Raw genomic sequence first — 23,533 nt, 5'->3', positions numbered from 1 at the left:
CCAGATGCACATCAGATCGACTTGTGGGAACTGTTTCACAAATAGACAGGAGGGAGTTCCTGTGGTTAGCACTCTCGCCTCACAAACAAGAGGATCCGGGTTCAAGGGCGAACCTTAAGTGCCTTAGGCAAACCTTACTCCACACTCCTCTGTTTACCTAGAGTAAATAGGAACCCGGTTGTTAATCGCTTGGCAGAACTCTTTCCAAGGATAATAATCCCTCAAAAAAAATTTGGTCACTTAATCCACGACTTTTTTGTGGGGCATTGTTTGAGGGTTACTGCTGTGTGGAATTGGCTGCCGCGTTTCACCCACAAAATACGCAGTCAATCCGCTTTACATTATATTCTGTGAAGCACTTTGAGGTGTCTCAATAACAACAAATTATGCTTGTATAGTGCCCTTCACATCGGAAAGATGTCCAGGCAACAACAACAATAACTTACATTTGCATAGCGCCTTTCACGTTGGGAGGACCATCCCAATGACTTAATAGGGCGCTATATCAAATGCAAGGATTATTATTATTATAGCAATTGCAAGTCAGTGCGACTTACCTCTAGGAAACCTGTTTGAAATTGCTGAGTTTTAGGCCCCAATAGTTCTGTTGGTTTCTTAGCCGAAAAATTTACCCTTTATTGAAATCAGTAGACTCTGAGTTTGAAAGGTGTTAAATATACAAGTGCTCTTTTTTTCTTCTTATTATTATTATGGGCAAAATTTGTACTTAAGTAAATCCTCTGCGCAGTTTTTGTCTCTCAACAAGCAGACTTTCCATTCCTGCACAAAACTGGCACAGAACTCTCAGGTCAAGTATTGCGAGGAGAGATTAAAGCAGAATCTCTCTTCCTCAACTTGTCATTCGTCATAGCCTGGCCTGACACTCCAATGGAGGGCTGGGGTGTACTGTGTTGCCATTCTTTGGAGGAGATGTTAAACCGAGGTCCCGTCTGCCTGTTCAGGTGAAGATCCTTTGCCATTATTTGAACAATGGGGATTTCTCCCATTGACTTGGTCAACAATCCTCTAGATAAAATTTGTCATTCATTCCATGACTATTGGTGGGCCATTGCTGTACACAAATTGGCTGCTGTGTTTGACTACAAAATACACAGTCACTACACTTAATAGGAAACTTTAGGAAGTGCTTTGAGATTGTCACAAGAAAAGTTTCTCTTCTGAGTCATCAGGGTTAATGTGCGGCATTGCAAACCAAGTGTAAACCTTGTTATAATAATTAAGCAATTATGAAGAAATTACAGAATCGTTGGCTGTTAGATAATTAAGGATGCCTTTAATTCCCTCTTTACACCTATATTTACACATGGCAAGCACATCTCGCAAATTAGATCCCATTGCAGCATGGGATTGAGTTAATTGTGGAGTCCTTGGTTAGAGCACTCACCTCGCAAGTGAGAGGCCCTGGGTTCAATTGCCAGGCAGGATGAAACTTTAGGCAAGTTTCCTTATCCCACACCCTGTATTTACATAGAGGTAAGTAGGAACCCGGTTGATAGTCAATTGTTGCTTTCCGAGGGTAATAATCCCTCTGTAAATTTTTTTTAATAATGATTTGCTCACTCAATCTACAACTGTTTGTGGGACATTGCTGTGTGCAATTGGTTTTTGCATTTCGCCCACAAAATACACAAATCAATTCACTTCACAGTATATCTTATGAAGCGCTTTGAGACTTCCTCCTGGCGTGAAAGGTGCTGTGTCAAATGTAGAGTTCAGTTACCCAACTCTCAAATCACCATTCTCCCAATCCTGGTTTCATTGTCTGCTGTGGCTTCCCCCAGTTGATTTCCTCTCTGCCTAGAGGTAGTGCTTGTTTTACTCTGTACACTTGAAGGTGAACCCCCATTGACATTGGCATCATTTTGCCAACAACAGCAACTTGTGTTTATAAAGCACCCTCTCACACGGGGTGGCGTTTTGGAGTGCTTAGTGATGGCGTAGTTTGACGCTGAGCCGGGGAGAAAGGGGAGACATGGTCAATAGAGGAATCATAGAAACTTATAATAATAATAATAATAATAATCCTTGCATTTGATATAGCGCTTTTCACGTCGGGAGGACGTCCCAAAGCGCTTCACAGAACACACTGTAAAGTGAATTGACTGTATATTTGTGGGCGAACGCGGCAGCCAATTGCGCACAGCAATGTCCCACAAACAGTCTTAGATTGAAAATGACCAATTTATTATTGTTTTTGGTTTTGGAGGGATTATTATTAGGCTCTGTGTGGAGTAAGGAAACTTGCCCAAGGTTTCGCCCTGTGCCTGGAATTGAACTCAGGTCTCTCACTTGCAAAGCGAGTGTTCTAACCACTGAGCTACAGGACTCCACTTATAGCACAGAAGGAGGCCATTCAGCCATTGAGTTTGCACTGGCTATCAGAACAAGGTGTTCATTCAATCCCATAGTCCTGCCCTATCCCCATATCTTTTCAAGCCTCTATCCTTTATATACCTGTATAATATGTAGTATAAATGGAGTCTTGGACATCAGTTGCCGGCCAACGGTGATTTCAGGATGTTACAATTCTCACACATGCAGCCTAAACACTGCGGATAGACATCCACTGAGCTCACTGTCCTGGTTCACCTCTGTGAGCTCGTTGGCTGCTGCAGAGCAGCCTCTCTCTCTCTCACACACATTCACTCACACGCACACACACAAACACACAAGTAGAAGATTTGCTCTTCAGTACTAACCAGCAAATGACAATATTGTTAGCAGATTGCCTGCCGCATTAGCCCACTCCACTTTACAGTGTATCCCGCGAAGCGGTTTGAGACCCCCTCTGTTGTGCCTTTGAAGGGAGAAAATTTGACATTTTACATTACTGAAGAGTTCATTCCAGGGCCACCTGTTAAATAATATTTATGAACACAACGGCCCGATTTGGGAGTTCTGTGTATATGGCTCAGAGAAAGACAGACTCATTGCTTCTCCTCCCCATAATTGAAGGTGACGTGAAGCTGAGATTATAAAGTCACCATCCCCGCTGCTCCTCACTGTTCTGCCAACAAAGCTGCTTCACTCCCAGCGGCCTAACCACAGGATGACTTACATCAACTGACCTACCTCCTCCCCCCATCTTCCCCTCCCCCCAACCCCCGCACAACTTGGCCTCCCACTTCGTCGCTGCAAAGTATTTATAGACACTTTCCACCCTGAACTGCGCTGTATAAATTGCAAGTTGTTGTTAACTCCCTGATCACCTGAAACCTCTCAACCTAAGGTGATCAGCATTGCTGACAAGCAGTCTCCTGGTTAGTACTGAAGAGCAATTAATAATAATAATAATAATAGTAATCCTTGCATTTGATGTAGCGCTTTTCACGTCGGGAGGACGTCCCAAAGCGCTTCACAGAACACACTGTAAAGTGAATTGACTGTATATTTGTGGGCGAACGCGGCAGCCAATTGCGCACAGCAATGTCCCACAAATAGTCGTAGATTAAAAATGACCAATTTATTATTGTTTTTTGTTTTGGAGGGATTATTATTAGGCGTGTGGAGTAAGGAAACTTGCCCAAGGTTTCGCCCTGCCTGGAATTGAACTCAGGTCTCTGGCTTGCAAAGAGAGTGCTCTAACCACTGAGCTACAGGACTCCACCAATTCTTCTACTTGTGTGTGTGAGAGAGACAACAACTTGTATTTATGTAGCGCCATCCATGCAGGGCAACATCGTGGAGCTCTTACAGCTTGTCTGCAGATGACATTGCTGAGAGAAATCATGTAAATGAGGAAAAGGGGGCCAAGGATGGAGCTCTGGGGTAACCCACAGGCTGGGGCAGGAAAAAATCCATTTACTGAGATGAAGTTTGTTAAGTAGGACTCGAGCCACGCAAGTGCAATCCCACTTAGGTGGACGAGGGATGAGAGGCGGTGCCAGAGAATTGTATGTTCGACTGTTGAACGCAGGGGAGAGGTCCAGGAGGATGAGGAGACAGAGGGAGTCCTGGTCACAGAGAGACAGGACATCATTTAAAAATAATATAACGTCTTCCAGACGTCCCAAAGCGCTTCACAGAATATACTATAAAGTGAATCGACTGTATATTTTGTGGCGAAACTCGGCAGCCAATTGCACGCAGCAGTGTCCCACAAACAGTTGTGATTTGATTTGTGACTGACAAGGGCTGTATCTGTGCTGTGGGCAGGACAGAATCCAGACTGGAGAGGCTCAAGTAGGGAGTGGAGGGAGAGGTGGGAGCGAAGTTGATTTGCAGCAATGCATTCCAGAACTTTGGCAAGGAAAGACAAGTTGGAAATAGGCTGGAAGTCAGAGAGATTAGAGGGATCGAGAGTAGGACACTGAGTGTGTGAGAAACTATATGTGTGTGAGACACATTTTGCTTGCGAGTATGTGCGTGTATGTGTGTTTTTCCCCCCTGATGCTTTCCCTAAAATACCAAGGTTGACATTATTACACACTGAACACACACAGCGTCTTTCATGCTTACTTCCCTCAGTACATCTCCATGTTAACTTTAATACTCAATATGTCCACTCTGAATTAAAATCAGCACATTTTCATTTTTCATTCCGTAATGGATAGCTTAATATTATTCTGAGCCTTGTGTGCAGAGCTCCTGAACTATATCTCAGTGACTGTGGCAATGAATTCTTTCTCTCTCTCTCTCTCTCTCCTTTTCCAGGACCAGTTGTTGTTCTGCGATGACTGTGATCGTGGCTACCACATGTACTGTTTAAACCCACCCATGGCAGAACCTCCAGAAGGTAGGGTATTTTCCTTCAGATGAGATATTTAACTGAGATTCTGTCTGCCTGTTCAGATGGATGTTAAAGATCCCATGGTACTACCCGAAGAAGAGAAAGGAGTTTCTCTAACGGTGTCCTGACCAAGATTTCTCAAATAATCTTGGTCACTCTCCTTGTGGTTGTTTGTGGAACATTGCCTTGTGCAAATTGGCTGGTATGTTCACTTACACATGCATAGTCACTATACTTTGCTGAGTCCTGAAGCGTACTGGTTAGAGCACTTTCCTCGCAAGCAAGAGGACCCAGGTTCGATTCCCGGGCAGGGCGAAACTTTTGGTAAGTTTCCTTACTCTTCACGCCTCTGTTTGCCTAGCATTAAAATAATCCTTTAATAAATAATCCTTGCATTTGATATAGCGCTTTTCACGTCGGGAGGACGTCCTAAAGCGCTTCACAGAACACACTGTAAAGTGAATTGACTGTATATTTGTGGGCGAACGCGGCAGCCAATTGCGCACAGCAATGTCCCACAAATAGTCGTAGATTGAAAATGACCAATTTATTATTGTTTTTATTTTTTGGAGGGATTATTATTAGGCGTGTGGAGTAAGGAAACTTGCCCAAGGTTTCGCCCTCTGCCTGGAATTGAACTCAGGTCTCTCGCTTGCAAAGCGAGTGCTCTAACCACTGAGCTACAGGACTCCAGTTATGAACATTAAGTAGGAACCCAGTTGTTAGTCGCTTGGCGAAACTCTTTCCGGGGGTAATAATCCCTTTAAAAAAATGTTGTCATTCAATCCACGACTGTTTGAGGGACACTGCTGTGCACAATTGGCTGCTGCGTTTCGCCCACAAAATGCACATTTCACTTTACAGTATATTCTGTGAAGCGCTTTGAGACGACTCAACAACATGATAAGGCGCTGTATCAAATGTAAGCATTATTATTTGAAGTAAATCTTTGGGACGTCCTGCCAGCGTGAAAGGCGTGTAAATTTCCTTGTAAATCTGGTGAGGCGCTTTGAGATAGCTCAACGATGTGAGAGACACTGTGCAAAAATACACAACTACTTTACAGTAAATTCTACGAAGAACTTTGAGACATCCTCCCAACGTGAAAGCCATTGTATCAAATGTAAGGATTATTATTATTATTCCATTGAAGAATGAGAGCTTTTAGGTTTTCCTTCGACAGACAATAGCATTTCACACTAAAACAGTTGCTGAATGACTGAAACTATTCAACCTTGAATTTTCTGCCCGGGAAGAGAGGTGGATGGAGAGGGTCTCTATCGCTCACAGTGCATTTGCTCAGCTGGGTGAATGTTTTTTTGGCCTAACCTGTAGTGACGTTGTGAGTTCCAACCCTGCGTCATGCGCCTTGAGCTCACAGTCTCGACTGTGTGTGTGTGTGTGAGAGAGAGAGAGAGAAAAAGACTGTGTGTGTTTGTGTGTGAGAGAAAAAGAGACTGTGTTTGTGAAAGAGAATGAGACTGTGTGGGTGTGTGTGCGCTGACACTCCAGTGCAATACTAGATAAGAGCTGTAGTGTTGGTGGATGTTAAAAATTCACAAGATCGGTTTGATGGAGAAAGCTCATCAGCTCACCTAATCCCATCCCTCCAGGACATCCATCTTACCGTCCTTCTATCACAGCAACAATAACAAAAACAAAATTACATTTGTACAGTGCCTTTCATGTCAGGAAGATGTTATAAATGAGTCCAATGTCCTGGTCTCAATCATCCTTCCAGCTGTTGATTACGCTCTGGGTAAAGAAAAACCTCCTGATATCTGCCCTGAAATTTCACATTGCAATTCTAAACCTGTATCCTCTAGTTCTCCTGTCTTGGGGTAACCTACCAAGACACTCCATAAGGAGAAAGGAATTTCTCTAGCTGTGCTGGACAATAATTGATCATTCACCTCATGGTTTTTTCTCAGATTTAGTTGATTGGTGGATTGCTTTCCGGGGGTAATAATCTCTCAAAAGAAAATTTGATCCCTCAATCGACAACTGTTTGTGGGACACTGCTGTGTAAAATCGGCTGCCGCGTTTCGCCCACAATATATACAGCCAATTCACATTACAGTATATTCTGTGAAGCACTTTGAGATGTCTCAACAATGTGATATGGCTCTATATCAAATGCAAGGATTATTATTATTGTTGTTGCAGTAAAGCTCGCATAAGTCTGATCTGTATAAAATCGTATAATCGCCCAAATCGTACATCTGCCCAATCCTGTTCAAGAGTTTATATTCTATGCAAGTTTGTCATAACTCATACTATGCATAAGTCAAATTAAATGTACGGTCCCAACTGATACGACTTATGTGAGGTTTACTGTGGTTATGTTTAAATGGAGTGAACCTCGGAATTAGCCAACAAAAACAAAACAAACCTTAAAAAATATGATCTGAATCAAATGAGCTGAAATAAACCGACTCAGATTTTGCTTATTCAATGATGAACAGCATTGGTTTGGAGAGTGCTTTGGCCTGCAAGCATATCCCTTTCCCCACCCCACCACCACCGTGAAGAAATCTTGCCTACTTGCGAATTTGTGCCTGTCCTTTTAACGCTGTGCAGGGAACTGTGAAATGTATTTTTAGTTTTTAAAGTAAACATGGCTTTCTTTCTCTCTCTCTTTCGTCTCTGTAGGAAGTTGGAGTTGTCACTTGTGCCTCGAGCAGCTGAAGGAGAAGGCATCCACCTATGCTAACAAACCGTGACTTCTTTTTAAACAAAAGAGAGAAAACAGAAAAATATCAATTTATTATTTCCATTTTTTAAATCGTTTCGTCCATAGACACGTGCGGTTTCCTTGTTCCGTTCAAATCGTTCGTGCTGAAATGAGTGGGTGGTTGGGGTGGGAGAGAGGAGACAAGATAGATGGGGGTTGGGGGGGGTTGTAAAGTTGAGTTTGTAAAGTTAAAGTTGATTTGTTTTTGTTCAAACAGCACACAGCATTATGTTTCAATGCGGCAGCCAACTTGAGTCTGAGGGTATTCATGCACTGTTATCCTGGTCTTTAACAAAGCACTTCAGAAAATAGGAACTGCTCTGCAATGGAATTGCAGGCTTTTTCCCAAGTATTTGGTCAACTCAATCCACAACTGATTGTGCGACACTGTTGTTCGCAATTGGCTGCCGTGTTTCGCCCACAAAATATACAGTCACTCCACTTTATAATATATCCTGTGATGTGCTTTGAGACGTCTCAACGACATGATAAGGCACTATATCAAATGTAGGGATTATTAGTATTATTAATATTAAGTACATTAAGTATGAGTAGCCAGTGTTCAGAATTGGCCGTGGCTCCCAGTTTGTTTGCTTTTAATCCTCCTGATATCCCGTCCCTGTGACCCTTTACTCTGCGTATGCCTGAGGCCTGGATTCCCACCCAGTTGTATTGAATTGCAAATTAAACGTCCCGCAGGATTGCGGAAAAAAGTCTTAACTTTAGTTCTAATAGAGCCGATAATCAAGAAATATGGCACAGTCCTACTTGACATTTGAGAGAAAATAGCTTGCTGGCTAAGTTTAGGTGGAATTCCAGGACTCTTGGAGTAACCTAAGATTTCTTTATGGGGGAGCACGTGCTAGTATTTTCCCCGGGTGGGGCGAAACCTTAGGCAAGTTTCCTTACTCCACACCCCTCTGTTTACCTAGCAGTAAGTAGGAACCCGGTTGTTAGTCGATTGGTGGATTGCTTTCTGGGAGTAATAATCCTTGCAAAAAAAATGTTGTCACTCAATCCACGACTGTTTGTGGGAGACTGCTCTGTGCAATTGGCTGCCGTGTTTCGCCCCCAAAATATCCAGTCAATTCACTTTACAGTATATTCTGCGAAGAGCTTTGAGACGTCTCAACTATGTGATAAGGCGCAATATCAAATGCGAAGAATAATATTATTATAATTCACACTCCAACTGGGAATCGCACTCTGAGAGTGACACGATTTAGATAGAACCACCACGAGTGAACTACACTCCTGGGCGGGCGAGCGACAGGGATACAGAACTGACCCAATAGGTGTCATATTTCCTCCTCTTTATAAAATGTGGGACTTTATACAGAGATTTGAACTCTTTCTCTTTGTTTAAAGAAAACCCAAGTCTATAAACGTTCGGCATTGTAAGGGTTAACGGCGGTCATGAATATTGTTCCATTGATATGTACAGACATCACACAGAATAATCTGCAAGCCATGTACTGCAGTGACCCTGTGTACCCCATCCCCCCCCTCCTCTGTCTGTACCGGGGACTCAGTATCTACTGAACGGTGTTACTTTTCATGAATGGAATTTGCTAGTGGACCAGACAGCTAATTTTGAACACTAGCTTTAACCTACGAACTACGGAAGGAAAGGTCAGTGTACTTAAAGTTCAGAACTTTTGGTGTCCGCTGGTGTCGTTGCCTTTTCATACGGTTTACACCCTTAAAAGGGAACTATTTCCTAAAGGAGCGGTGTTTGGAGAACCCGCTTCTCGAAGCCTGCTGCTTTGTGGAGATTATTTACATACTTTTATCGCAGCTCCACAAATCACGGCACCAAAGAGTGTGCTTTTTTTGTTTTCTCTTTGCTGTTAACATTCCTACAAGACCCAACACCAGTCCTGAAATAAGCTGCGGGAACAGTCAGAACAAACATTCTCCAGGATAACTGGAACCAGAGCCCGAGGCGGTGCGTTAGATATTAAGAATATTGTGCTCTTGTACAGTTTATATTTTCCAGTTGTATACTTAGTGATTTAAGAATAACTTAAAGGAGTTTTTTTTTTAGCATTGCTTACATTAGCACTTCATCAATCTGCTTCGCTTTCAAACACTACGTGACCAAAACAAAAAAGTTTGGTTCAGATTTTGTTTACATGCTCAACACACACGTGTTGATCATTCCGCGTTGCCGTCAACTGGGAGGTACATAAATGTTTCTAATTATTTTCTATTTATTTAAAAACAAAGATGGGGAGGTGTATGGGCGGGGGGTGGGGGGGAGGCGGAGGAGGGGAAATGGGTCACAAGCCCATCTGTAAACACTGTGGAATCTTGTAGCACAGTGGTTAGAGCACTTGCCTCACAAGCGAGAGGACCTGGGTTTGATTCCCGAGCAGGGCAAAACCTTAGGCAATTTCCTAACTCTACATGCCTCGGTTGACCTAGCTTTCAGTAGGATCCCAGTTGTTAGTCCATTTGCTGCCGTGATTTGCTCACAAAAAAACACACTCTATGGTATTTCCTGTGAGGCACTTTGAGACGCCTCGACAACGTGATAAGACTCAATATGAAATGTAAGGATTATTATCAATAAAACACTATAGCCTAGAGAATCACGCTCGGTTGAGAGGTTGTCTTGAGGCAACTTCTGAAGGTAAAAGCTATTTGACAATTATGCTTATATTCATGACTGCTGCTCTGTAAATACATAACACTGAGTTCCCTGATCCTTCTTATCTCACATCAGATACTTTGAAGGTTCTGGTGCCACCAGCAAAATAATGCAATTGCGAGCCGTGAACTAAGCGTTAGTTTTATTATTATTATATTATTATATATTATTATAATCTCGACTTTGTCTACTTTGACGTAGAATGATTTCTTTTTTTTCCCAATCCTAAATGCTTCCCCTTTCTCCTACACTCCCTAGGGAGATGGTGGAAGTAGAAAGTGTTGATTCTTTCAAAAACAAATTAGATCGATTTCTGTTAGGAAATAATATCTGGGGATACAGTATATAGTTTGGGACATGATGTGTGCATGCCACTGCCAGGATGGTGGAAGGTGAACTGGATGGACCTTGGTCTTCTTTCGTCTAGCAATTTTTATGTTCTGATGTACACAATCAATCATTCCACTTCACAATATATTCTGTGAAGCGGTTTCAGACAACTTGACAACGTGATAAGGTGCTTTATCAAATGCAAGGATTATTATTATTTTATTTTTTCCATTTCCACCCCTACTAAACCCTCCCATCTTCTCTGTGGTTGGGGTCATTGAGGCTATGCGTAATATGTACACTGCCACCCCAGCTGAGATAAAACAACTCAGCACAGATTAGAGTCCAAACTCTGGGCCCTTAAGCTTTGTGTGGCTGCACTTTACCCATAAAGTAATGAAAACGCAGTGATGTCAGAGGGACTCTTATTCACGATGACTCGAGGCGGGATCTGACTTTAAAACTTCCACATAAATGACAGAGAGAGCTAATGGGATAAGACAGGGATTACAACGGAAAGCAAAGGTCAATGATAAAATGATACGATTGATGCGGGAGTACTGTTATATATAAATCACACTCCCATACAAGATGCAGTATTTCTATGTCCGCTATATAGGACTGTGATGTTTTATTTTGGTGGGAAACGAGGTGAAGGTGCGATTTATATAGCTGAATTTTTTTTTTACTTTGCACAAATGGAATTTCCTCGTGTCTTTTCCCCATGTGTGATGCTGATGTTACTGTTTACACTGTTCCCAAATTCCACAGTCAAGTCAGTGTTGGTGTTCGTATTCCCAATGCTTCACATTTGTGATTCCCAACATTAGCTGAGGGTCCTGCTGATTTATGCCTTAGATCCAGAAATATTCAATCAAGAAAATAAACTGAAGACACACTACCAATCGAACACGGGTTTACCTAGACTCATGCGAATGTTCGTGGGGGAGATTGGTGGGGGGTCTTTGGCCATTGGGGACTGCCGAGGTTTGCAGTTGGGGGTTCAATTTTTTTAATGTAAGATCCTCTAAACGAATACACTTTGTGTCACTTTCACACAGCGAGGTGTTTGGATTTGGAATGCATTGCCTGAAAGGGTCGTGGAAGCCGATTCGATAACAACTTTTAAGGGAGTAGATAATTATTTGGGGAGAACAAATTTGCAGGACTATGGGGAGAGCGCGGGGGAATGGGATTGATTTGGGTAGCTCTTTTCAAAGAGCTGACACAGACCAATGGGCCGAATGGCCTCCTTCTGTGCTGTATAATTCAATGATTCTAAGATTTTGACCTTTTCAAATTGGGGCTTTAGTTATTAAAAAACACCAAAGGCTTTTCGATCATTTAACATTGGATATATTATTCCGGTTTAATCAACTTTTTATTTAATATATATCATTTTTATGTTGTTTACTCGTACCCAGAGACATGACCGAGAGAACGTCACCGTTGTAAATTGTATAACTTTTACAACTCTTCATAATGTTTGACATTTTTTATAACAAAACTGCACGATCCTAAGTTTGATTCGAAAGAATTATGATAAAAATGTTATTGCCTTTTATTTGGGGCAACGCAAATGAAGATATTGAGGCTCCAATAATAATAATAATTTGGTCACTCAATCCAAGACTGCTTGTGGGACACTGTTGTGCACAATTGTCTGCTGCGTTTCTCCCACAAAATATATACAGTCAATTATCTTTACAGTATATTCTTTGAAGCACTTTGAGACGTAATGAAGCGTTATATCAAATGCAAGTATTATTATTATTCAGCAGTCAGACACTTTTGACTGAGAATATGATCATATGTAATCATTTTCTGGTGGGAGATTTTCAGCCTATACTATAACCCCTTAAGGTTGCCAGTTGGAAAGTACACAGTATTGTTAGACTTTCCTGAAATCTTTCCTCCTCGATCGTGCCTTCGGTCACCTCCCCTCCCTTTTCAGCTCAGTGACAAACCACACCTCTGTTAAGCGTTCCGAGATGCTACCTGCGTGAAGGGCGCTATCTAAATACAAGTGTTTGTTGTTAGGTATTAAAGAAGCTTGGTCTGAGAAAGCTGAAGGCTTGGATTTCCATCTGACCCTCACTGTCTTTTGGGCTTTTCAGGTTCTCTAAGCAGAATAGTAAGCAACGTAAATGCCAGAAAGGACGAGTTTAAAAGCAGTAGATGCTGCAGTGGTTATCACACTCACATCTCGGGCGCGGCTTTACATCTAGTTTAGACTGATAGGAATCTCCATTCTCTGTTGACTGTGAGGGTACTTTGTCAGGTACGTTGAGGGGTACACTCAATCCACTTTCCGATGAGCAAAACAATTACCCTTAATTCAGCAATCTCACTGAAAGGTACCTTGGGACGGGATGAATCTCACCCTAGTTACTGAGGCATGTGTTTGGGGCAGTTTTTTTTAGAAGGTTTTACTCTGCCACTAACTGCTGTGTCTGAGCTGGGAGTGTTGAGTGTGCAGATTGATGCACCGTTATAATAGGGGGAAACCTATTCACTGCCGACAATGCCAAAGGCGCTGCCAGAATGGCCAGATTTTCGGCCTGTGGATGTCCTTGATAGGAAAGGGTTCACCAATAATCCCCCAAATAAAATTGGTCACTCATTTCATGACTGTTTGTGGATATTGCTGTGCATAAATTGGCTGCCGGGTTTGCCCACAGCCATTCCCCTTACAGTATATCCTGTGAAGCGCTTTGAGACGTCCTCCCAACGTAAAAGACGCTATATCAAATGTAAGGATTATTATTATTAATTTTCCTCAGTTTGATTAGCACAAAAAACCCTCCTAAAAAGACGGTGCATATATTGCTGGAATTAAAGCTTGGACAAGCTTTGTGAGGCCAAAACACCATGATGTACCTACTCTTCCTCTATAAGTTGTCTCAGACAGACAACCTGTATCACGTTTGATCTGTTTGCAGTCTTCTGCCTGCCAAGTTGAAGAATATTCTCTTTATTTCTTGGCAAAGTAACAGATCAAATCACTTACATTAATGTTTTCCATTATAGGCAGTATGAACTTTAAGTAATATATTGTATAAGGTTGAGTAGATAGATAATACTTGTTAAATTTATTTTTGTATAGAATGTTATAACTTAGACAAGGTAGGATTGTAGCACTTATCTGTTGCAGTTACCAAGGGCTTTATAACTGGGGGTGGGGGGAATATCAAAGGAACTTGTATTTAGTAACCCTTGTATTTATGTATGATACTGGTTCCACAATTTGATTATAATCAACATTAATTATATTCACTTATAGAAAGCGAGAGAGAACGATGTTGCCCTTTTGTTTATAAAGCGGAAAAAAATTCTCTTTCATCAAAGATGCTCAGAATCAATTTGAACAAAAATTTAGGTATAGAGAATTTACATTTTGCAGAGAGAGAGAGAAGGCAAAGGATGTTGCATGTCTCCTGGTGTGGAGTCCTATAGCGTAATGGTTAGAGCACTCACCCTGCAAGTGAAAGGACCCATGTTCGATTCCTGGGCATGTTTCCTTGCTCCACACACCTCTGTTTACTTAGCAGTAAGTAGGAACCTGGTAGTTGATTGGTGGATTGCTTTCCCGAGGGGAATAATTCCATGAAAAATAAATAAATAGTAATAATTTGGTCACTCAGTTAACAACTGTTTATGGGACACTGCTGTGAGTAATTGGCTGGCGTGTTTCATCCACAAAGATATACGGTGAATTCACTTTACGTTATATTCTGTGAAGCGCTTTGAGACATCTCAATGACGTGATAAGGCACTATATCAAATGCAAAGATTATTATTATATTATTATTATTGAACTGCACGAATGAATGGTAGTATTCTGAGGATGGGTTTTAAATTGAACTCAAAAAGTAGCGTTGTGTGATTTGGTTGACATTTTAGGAGGATAATGACTGAAGGGAACTTAGAAGATTGCGACTGAATGCATTAAAGTTATACCTGAAATGCTACCATTCTTTGGAATCACATCTGTGAGGACTGAGTGTCCTGAGGTTACCTTATAAGAGCAGTGTGCTCATTAGGTAAGGAATTTCCTCAAACCTAATGCATCATATATAGTCGATTCATTTTAGAGTGTATCCTGTGAAGCGCTTTGAGACGTTTCAATGAAGTGATAAGGCGCTGTATCAAACTTAAGTATTATTATTATTTAGCAGTAGCAGAAATGAGAGTCGCCCTCCGATTGGGAAATGTTTTGTTTATTGAGAATGCGTTGAAAGGAGAAATTGTTACTATGTTATTCCTGTAATCTTTGACCCTGTGTTGAATTGGATGCCTTTCCAATTTAGCCTTATTTTGCTAACTACTCTTAAAAGCCTGTGTCTGCACTGCTGGCTAGCCTTGTGCATTGCCAAATGACTCCGATCATCATTGACTTGACTGAAGTGTCAACGTTTTGACTGAAATCCCAAATCACAGTCTTCTGTTTACAATCACTTTGCATTTTTTTCACAATTAATAAACACATTGTCTTAATGTTACGCATAACACTTTTTTTATTATTATTTTTCTTTTGGTGGGGTGCTACTGTCGGTATCATTGACCCGATACGGAGGAAAGAGGTGAGCGTTGTTTAGCTGGTCTGAGTTGCTGATGATGATCAGTCTCTATAAAGCAGTTTGTAAGCATTGACTCAACATAACCTCATTGACCATATGGGGATGTAGGTGATGAGTTCACCACTAACACGATGGAGTGTCAGATCTGCTGTGTGTAAATGCTTGTGTGTGTCAGTCTGACTCAGGTTGTAGCACCCTCACTCTTCCATCAGAAGATTGTGGCTTCACGACCCATGTCGGGACTTGGAACTGATGTAATCTTAGGTGACATTCCAATGCAGTGCAGGGGGTGCCATCCTTCAAATAAGACCTTAAGCCGAGGTCCCATCTGCCTGTTCAGGTGGATGTTAATAATCCCATGGCGCTATTGAACAAGAAAAGGGATCTCCCAGATCAAATTGATCATTCACTCCATGGCTGCTTGTGGGACAATGCTGAGTGCAAATTGTCCACAGTGTTTGCTCACAAATACAATACCCAAATACAAGGATTTTAATTACTACAGTATGTTACACACTAACACTGGGCATTGATAAAAAGGCACTTGGATGTTTGTTTATTATTTCTTGCTACTCGATGTATTCCCTCCTGGTCACACCTGCTGGTCGATTGTATTACTGAGATGATAGGGCGCCTTCTTAATAAAAAAGCAAAATGTGTGCATAATACTTCAAATTAGATTCTTATAATTATTGTTGCATTTTTACGCATCCTCACGTCTTGGTGTAAAGAAAAACCCAGTGGAATTAAGAGAATTGTGCACCAAATCCTGTACCCATTGCAATGGTTTTGAGCGAGGGAGGATCCATAGGGCGTGCAGTCAGCTGGAATAGGACAGTAATCGGTAACGTGTGTGATGATCGGTGTGGCAGGGTCAGGTAGGTCAATGAACACATTTATTATTATTATTGCTCTGTTTACTCAGCGAAGTCAGCTGACTTCCCCTTTTCCGCACTTTACACAATCACATTGAGGCCAGTTGTGGAGTTTCCGCTACTCAGCCAATTTATGGAGTCCTGTAGCGTAGTGATTGGGGCTCTCACCTCGCAAGCGCGACACTGGGGTTCAATTCCAGGCACAGGGTGAAACTTTGGGCACGTTTCCTTACTCCACACGCCTAATAATAATCCTTTCAAACAAAACAATAATAAAATTGGTCGTTTTCAATCCACGACTGTTTGTGGGACACTGCTGTGCGCAATTGGCTGCCGCGTTTCGCCCACAAATAGTCAATTCACTTTACAGTATATTCTGTGAAGCGCTTTGAGACGTCTAGAAGACGTGAAAAGTGCTATATCAAATGCAAGGATTAACAACGTGATAAGGCGCTATATCAAACACAAAGATTATCATTATAATTCAAGATGGGAGTCCACAACCCGAGTCCAATCGTGAGCTGGATTCATTCATTCATATTTCCACTGATATGGATGAGATCTAACCCACACCTTCCTGCTGTAGGAGAATGTGCCTCAGTGAGTCACGCAATCACAGGTCATTTCTTCCCCATTGTGTTATCTTCACTGAGTGTCATGTTTTCGAGCATTGAAATCATTCGTGACAAAAAGGAATTGGCCACTCTTGCTGTTGTTTTTTTTGGCAGTCCAATTGCACAGAACAGTTTCCCACAAACAGTGGTGGATTGAGTGACTTAATTTTTTTTATATCTAAAGCAAACAGAATTCTATGAAACCCACCTACACATGGAAATTCCAGAGATAGATTGATTGGTAGAATGGAATTACCCACTCTCCCTGGAGGGCCACATCTTGCTTATCAAATTCCGGAAAGTATTAGGCGCAGAATGGCAAAAGTCAAGGCTTGGGGACTACAATGGGTTTTGTCATCTGGCCGTAACCCAGGGAGCGTGAGCAAAGTATGAAAAAAAGCATCAACGCCCTTCGACCAAAGGCCCAAAAGACAAGTGGTTAAAAAGATGCCTTTTTCGTGAGAGCCTTAAAGGCAAGACAGGAGAGAGAATGAGAGAGCGAATATTAATTAATGAAATTAGGGAGGAGGAAGGGGTGAGCAAAATGAAAACACAAGACTTTTTAATAAAAAGTGGCGTCTCACCTCGCTGGTGTAAACCTTCGCTCCACTAAACAGAGTCACGACTCCTTCAGCAAACAAGTGCTGTGACTTGAGTTTCCGAGGTATCTTGGTACTTGTCTCACAGAGAGCAGTGAGATGCAGAGTGAGAGGCAACCTCCCCCTTGTCTTGGTGAGTAGCATGAAATCGGCGTGTAATTTCTTGCATTCAGGAAGAGCAAGAAAATAACTACGTATATAACCTTCATATAGGGTAACGCCCTAGAGCAGGGACGAGATTAGACACAGAGCAGAGGAGAGAGAAAGGGGGNAGAGGGAGGTGATGATAGGTGTGTTCAAAGAATTAGGGTTTGAGATTTAGCTTAAAGAACGATTACAACTTGCATTTTGTGGAGTTCTGTAGTGAATTGGTTAGAGCACTTTGTGCAATTGGCTGCCCCGTTTCTCCCACAAAATACAGTCACTTTACAATATATTCTGTGGAGGGCTTTGAAGCGTCTCAATGATGTGATAACGTAGTATATCAAATGCAATAATTATTATTATCATTTATATAGCACTCTTCAGGGAGGGCAGCATCTCGGAGCCCCTAACGACAGAAAATGGGGGGGGGGGGGGGGGGGTGAGACGATAGAGGAGTTCTCGAGGTTGGGGAGAGTAAGAACTAAAAGCATGCAAACCAATGGATGCTCAGGGAAGTCGAAGTTCAAATCAAAACTTTGCGAGTGATATTTTCTGATCAGTCACTGGGGTTCCTTCGAGAGCTGTGACCGGTGGGTACAGTGCTTGTAGGCATGAGACACGAGCAGGAAGTGGAAATTCCTGCCTCGTGGTGACCAGATTCCATTACCAAGTTCCTTTCCCCAAAAATCTGATAACCTACTTCCTCTATTCAGGAATTGGCTTCCTTTACACAACAATGAGGGTAATTGTTAATCATTGCACAGTGGGTAAAGGAAGCCAATACACACCAGAACTGCATACACTGGAACCTCAGTCTGTACTCAGATACTCCTCAACCAAGACTGCAATGAGCGGTACAATAGGTCTCTGGGATAGGGAGGGGCAGAGGAGAGAACAACAGGGGGAAATCATACAGGGTTTCCAATCTTATCTTCATTTTGCTCCAGGATTCAAAGCTGCATTGTTTCAGATTGCACAGGGTGTTCACAAAGTCCTGTTACCCCCATATCTTTTTTCCCCTTACAGTTCGCTAACCCCAAAACTGAAAGGTGTGGAAGAACAATGATAATTTTATTTAGAAGTACTTAATTTTATTCAGTTCAAGTGTTTAACTATATTTAGACGTCCAGGGGATCGGTGTGAGTGCGAACGCCATCATTTTCATAGCAAATAATGATCCGTCGCCATGTTCGGTGTGACATCTTCTGTAACATGGATGGAGTGAATGAGATGAAATCATCTCTGACGGCTTGTTTCAGCTCCTCCATAGTCCCATATTGCTGTTTTGTAACAGGAGGTAACAGGACTTTGTGGACACCCTGATTGCTGTGGTGTCCATAATCACCAGGCCTTCAGGGAGAGAAATCTGCAGTTTAATGTATCTTTGCTGCTGAAATTAGCTGTGTTACCAGTAACCTAATCCATACAATCTACACATACACACGATAGATGTTGGAGAAATTTCTCTCCAAATGTCTGCAGCCAGCTTCTGACAGTCCGAGCTTTGAATTCTTTGGAGACTTGAATTAAATTCTCTGGCTTGTTTACTGGTGCTCTCACAGTTAATCGTTGCATTGAATTACTGCCTGCTGGAGTGGTGAGGTTATAGGTCTGTCTTGCACAAACTCCCTAAACTGTCACAGTATAAAATAAACGCTGACTTGAAATTCTCCCGGTCTGTTTCTGGGCGAGGTCTTAGCGTTCACATTATTAAATCTCTCTGATTTATTCGATGAAAGAAACGTCAAGTAACACTTGGATTGAGCAGTGTGGCTTGGCTCAGCAACGCTCACCGTGAATCCGTGCAATGCTCTGGGTCAGAGGATTGTGGTTGAACGTCATGTTGGGCCTTTGAACTCTCACAAACTTAGGCTGACGCTCCAACCCAGTGCGGGCAGGAGGCACAGAGCTTCAAGCATAAGATGTTTCCCCCTTCCACACCTGCGCTGCGCTGAGCTGAGTTGGGCGAAGCTGCCAGGGGAGCAAGTTACAGCCCTCCTCTGTCAATGCTGCTGGACTTTGCCAGGCAAACAGGAGATGTGGTCACTGCAGTGTGAAGCAGATGCAGTGCCATTATCTTCTTTCTCTTTCCCCCTCACCCCCTTCCCCTCGAGGTTTGATGTCTCACCTGGTGGTCTGCCCTAGGGCTGGAGAAACTCTTAATACACATGCTTAATAGCTTCAAGAATTGGTCACAGCTGGCGTTCAAATCCCTAACCACAGCAGCGTGACAGCAACATTGGTTTAACTCTTTTATCGCCAGGGCCACACTATAAATGCATCTTAATTTCGGTTCGATGTTTAGCTATTGTCTCACAGACTGTGCTGAATGCAACAGCGCAGACCTTAACATTGCAATTTTTTAAAAAAAGAATGGAATAGTTTGTTAACCACGTAAAATAATACACAGAAAGGGAAGGAAAGGTGTGTGTGTGTGTGGGGGGGGGGGGGCAATGAGAAACCGCAGGGCACAGAGAAAACCCAGCAACAAAACGTGATGTCAGATTGAGACGAGACAGTTTCAGATTCACAATGACCCAGACAGACAGCAGACACGAACAGACCAGAGTAACAAACAGGTGGTCGTTCCTTTTCCACCACCCCCCCTCACCCCACACGCCGCCCTACCCGTCATGATTTTATTGTTCCTATAAAAGATAAAATTGGCCATTTATTTCAAGGCTGTTTCAGAGACTTTGTTGTGCGCAAATTGGCTTCCCCCATTCTTCTACAAAAATACACGATAGCTCCACTTTACAGTAAACCCTGTGAAGTTTTGTGACATAATGTTTCGGTGTAATAAACACTGCAACAAATAATAATAATAATAATCCTTGCATTTGATATAGTGCTTTTCACGTCTTCTAAATGTCTCAAAGCGCTTCACAGAATATGCTGTAAAGTGAATTGACTGTATATTTGTGGGCGAAATTGAGCAATGTTATCATGTATTAATATTCAATTCTCTTAATCCATGCCATGCTGATTCGGTGAAGGTTTTTTTCTGAGCTGCTTAATAGTTAATAATTGCTTCCCTCCTCTTATTCCCTCTCCCCCCTGTGTTCCTCTGTCAGTGCTGTTTCCATAGTAACTCCGTGTGTACTGCCTCTCTCAATCTCTCTCTTCTCTCTCTATCCGTCTGTCAATGTTTCCTGTGGCCAGATACTTCAAACAGGATTGATGGGCTGGTTACTTACCTCCAATTCAGTATTCAGGTGCAGTTGCTATGGAGGAGAGCTTCTAAAGGCAGCAGATTAAACGCAATATATTTGTGTCCACAGTAAACTGCGATATGGTGAACGAAGCAGTGTAACGGCACTTTATATCACGATGTAGGGAGCGGGAGCTGATTTTGTTAAGTTGGTGCAAATTTATCCTACTAAATTGCTTCTTTCTATTCAACAAAAGGCAAGTGAAATTTCCCAATCACCAAATTACTGAGTCCCTCCCACTTACTCCCTCCCTCACCTCTTTCAGCATCTCAAGACGTACCTTTTTGACAGGTCTTTCAGTTATCTTTCCCCTCTCCGCCCCTTGGCGCCCACCCCCACATCAGGCACCCATCCAGCACCGTGTGACATCCTCCTGATACAATAGGCTTGTACTGTATCAACGTAAATTGGAAATGTTTGTCAATTGCCAATTGAAGTGTTTTATGAGTTTGGGTTTCCTTTGTCTCGTCCTTCAGATGAGAACATTAAACTGAGGTCCCATCTGCTGTTCAGGTGGACGTTAAAGATCCCATAGCACTATTCAAAAAGAGAAGGGAGTTTTTCTCTTTCGTTGTCCTGGCCAACAATCCCCCAAATAAAAACTCGTCTCTCACTCCATGGCTGTTTGGTGAACACTGCTGTATACAAATTGGCTGCTGGGTTCACCCACAGACAGTCGCACCACTGTACAGTATATCCTGTGAAGCACTTTGAGACGTCTCAACGACGTGATAAGGCACTATATCAAATGTAATTATTATTATTATAATATTTATTTTACAAACTGTAGAGCCTGTATTTGCTGCGACTTTGGTTTGATTAACCACATTCACGTTGATTCTAAGCGTTCCGATTGTGTAAAGTGTGACTATCCTATGTGAAGGACGATTTATAGGCATAGGAACAGGAGATCTTTCCTCTTAGGAACATAGGAACAATTGATTCACAGCCTTTTGGGGAAGAGAGTTATAGATTTCCACTATCCTTTGTGTGAAAAAGAATCTAAGTTGTTGTTGGGGTTTGCACAGATTTTACATAGAGGCACATAGGGGTGTATATCATTGTTGTAGATTTATTAAATTATCATTATAACACTAATAATCCTTGCATTTGATATAGCGTCTTATCACGTCGTCGAGATGTCTCAAAGCTCTTCACAGAATATACTGTAAATTATATTGACTGTAAATAGCATTAATTCCAGTATTGGGGTTAGATACCTACAGTTAAAATCAGGAAGAGAAAACTCAGTGAGAAGCTAGGGTGTAATTGATGTTATACCACCTGAGGCTTTTATCATGCTGTCTGGCTGAAATATATTACCATAATTAAGCATTATTGTACATCATAAATATGAGGTGCGTAAATGATGTCTTCTGAGAGACCGTTAAAATTGGCATTGGACCATCCATCATAACAAAAGGTTTTATTTATCCCAAATTTATTTAAATGCAAGTCTTATCATTTCTCCTTAACATTTCTCCCCTGCATTTCTCCTGTGTTTCTCCCGGTGTCCTGGCAAACAGATAAAATCGATCACTCACTTCATGCCTTCAAGGTTTGGGGACCCCAAAGTGTGCGTTGGGTACTGCTGGAGTCTAACCAGCTAAAACTGCATTGCTTGCCATGGATTGCACTCCCTGGCAAGATTTCCAGCTGCTTGTCCAGCTAAGATCACCTAGTCACCTAGGACCATCCCCATTCACTGTTGAAGTCTAAATGCATGAAATATGCCCATTGGAAACTAAGCCAGGACACTGAACAACTCTCCCCTTCCCCTGTGGGTGATGGTAAAGAGTTAACATTTAACAAAACCATTAATAATCTTGTAAAAGTTACAAATTGAAGTTGTATTAAATATTTAGGACTTCTGGTTTTCGGTGTTTATGATAATTTCTGGTGCTTACTTTGGCCGTTTTTCCATTGCATTGTTCTCCCGGTGACTTTGAGCTTTTCACGCTTTTGAAAAAATGCGAAACTCGGAACAAATTCAAGTGAGAAAAAGCAGAAAGCTGAAACAATGGCTCACAAGGGCTACTCCGTGTGATTCCTCCAGAACCCAAGCTCTTATCTTAATAAACAGCTGTCATCTGGGATTACGTATCAGCCTGAGTTAGAACGTTGTGGGTTCAACCCCCCAGATCGGGGCATAAACTCACATTCCCATGGTACTATTTGAAACGATATATGTCTTGATGTCCTGGCCAACAAATCCCCCAAATAAAATTGGTCACTCACTCCATTAGCTGTTCATGGGACATAGCTGTATGCTATGCAACTGGCTGCCGCATTTCGCCTATAAAATACACAGTCAATCCACTTTACAGTATATCTTGCGAAGTACTTTGAGACGTTTCAACGGTGTGATAATAATAATAATATTATTATTACATTAGCCTGGATGGTCAGGGGACAAAGCAGGCTGTAGGATTGTACAGGCTCTCTGATGCCTACCTTAGTTGTTTCCCACACAATGTGCTGGGGGAATGCCATGTAAAATCAGAGCTGAGGACCAGGCTGAAAAACGAGCATTAGGAACTTTTGGGTGCTAACCAATAAAAAGAAACACAAACTTCAAAACAATTCAATTGTTCCTCTCTAACCCCCCCCCCCACCCCACCCAATCCCTGCTTTTATCAGTTTAAACCAGAAAGCTCATAAATGTACTGTGCATAATTGGCTGCCGTGTTTCACCCACAAAATACACGATCAATTCATTTTACAATATATTCTGTGAAGCGCTTTGAGACGTCTCAATGACGTGATAAGGCGCTATGTCAAATGCAAGGATTATTATTATTATTTGTTAGCAAACTAATGACATCACAAAGTTCCCACTTTCAAAGAAATAAGCTACAGGTTGAAAGACTCATTCAAACTCTCGCTCTCAAAGGTAGCAGTTTTTTTTATTAGAAAGAATCTTTTTTGTATAATATTATTATAGGGGCATGCACATTGCAAAGGGAGGCTGACCTCATACATAGGTTAAAGTCATTATTAATTTCCTATAATCTACTTACATTAAAAGGCCAGCGTTGAGCC

The 23,533-nt window shown here is 41.9% G+C and overlaps 1 protein-coding gene across 2 annotated transcripts in view; it reads left to right on the top strand.

Annotated features, from left to right (window-relative positions):
* dpf3 (D4, zinc and double PHD fingers, family 3) overlaps nucleotides 1-7,490 on the top strand; it is a 75,355-nt gene extending 67,865 nt beyond the window's left edge. For both annotated transcript variants that reach the window (XM_042338072.1, XM_007893250.2), the window contains 2 exons: nucleotides 4,675-4,756; nucleotides 7,403-7,490. In XM_042338072.1, the coding sequence (XP_042194006.1) occupies nucleotides 4,675-4,756; nucleotides 7,403-7,473 (153 nt within the window). In that variant the 3' untranslated portion in view covers nucleotides 7,474-7,490. The remainder of the gene's footprint in view (nucleotides 1-4,674; nucleotides 4,757-7,402) is intronic.
* Nucleotides 7,491-23,533: the final 16,043 nt, after the last annotated feature.

This window comes from Callorhinchus milii, unplaced genomic scaffold (genome assembly GCF_018977255.1).
Source record: "Callorhinchus milii isolate IMCB2004 unplaced genomic scaffold, IMCB_Cmil_1.0 Scaffold9, whole genome shotgun sequence".
Lineage (NCBI taxonomy): Eukaryota > Metazoa > Chordata > Chondrichthyes > Chimaeriformes > Callorhinchidae > Callorhinchus > Callorhinchus milii.
The sequence above is the reverse complement of the archived record's forward strand: the minus strand, read 5'-3'. Positions and strand labels throughout refer to the sequence as shown.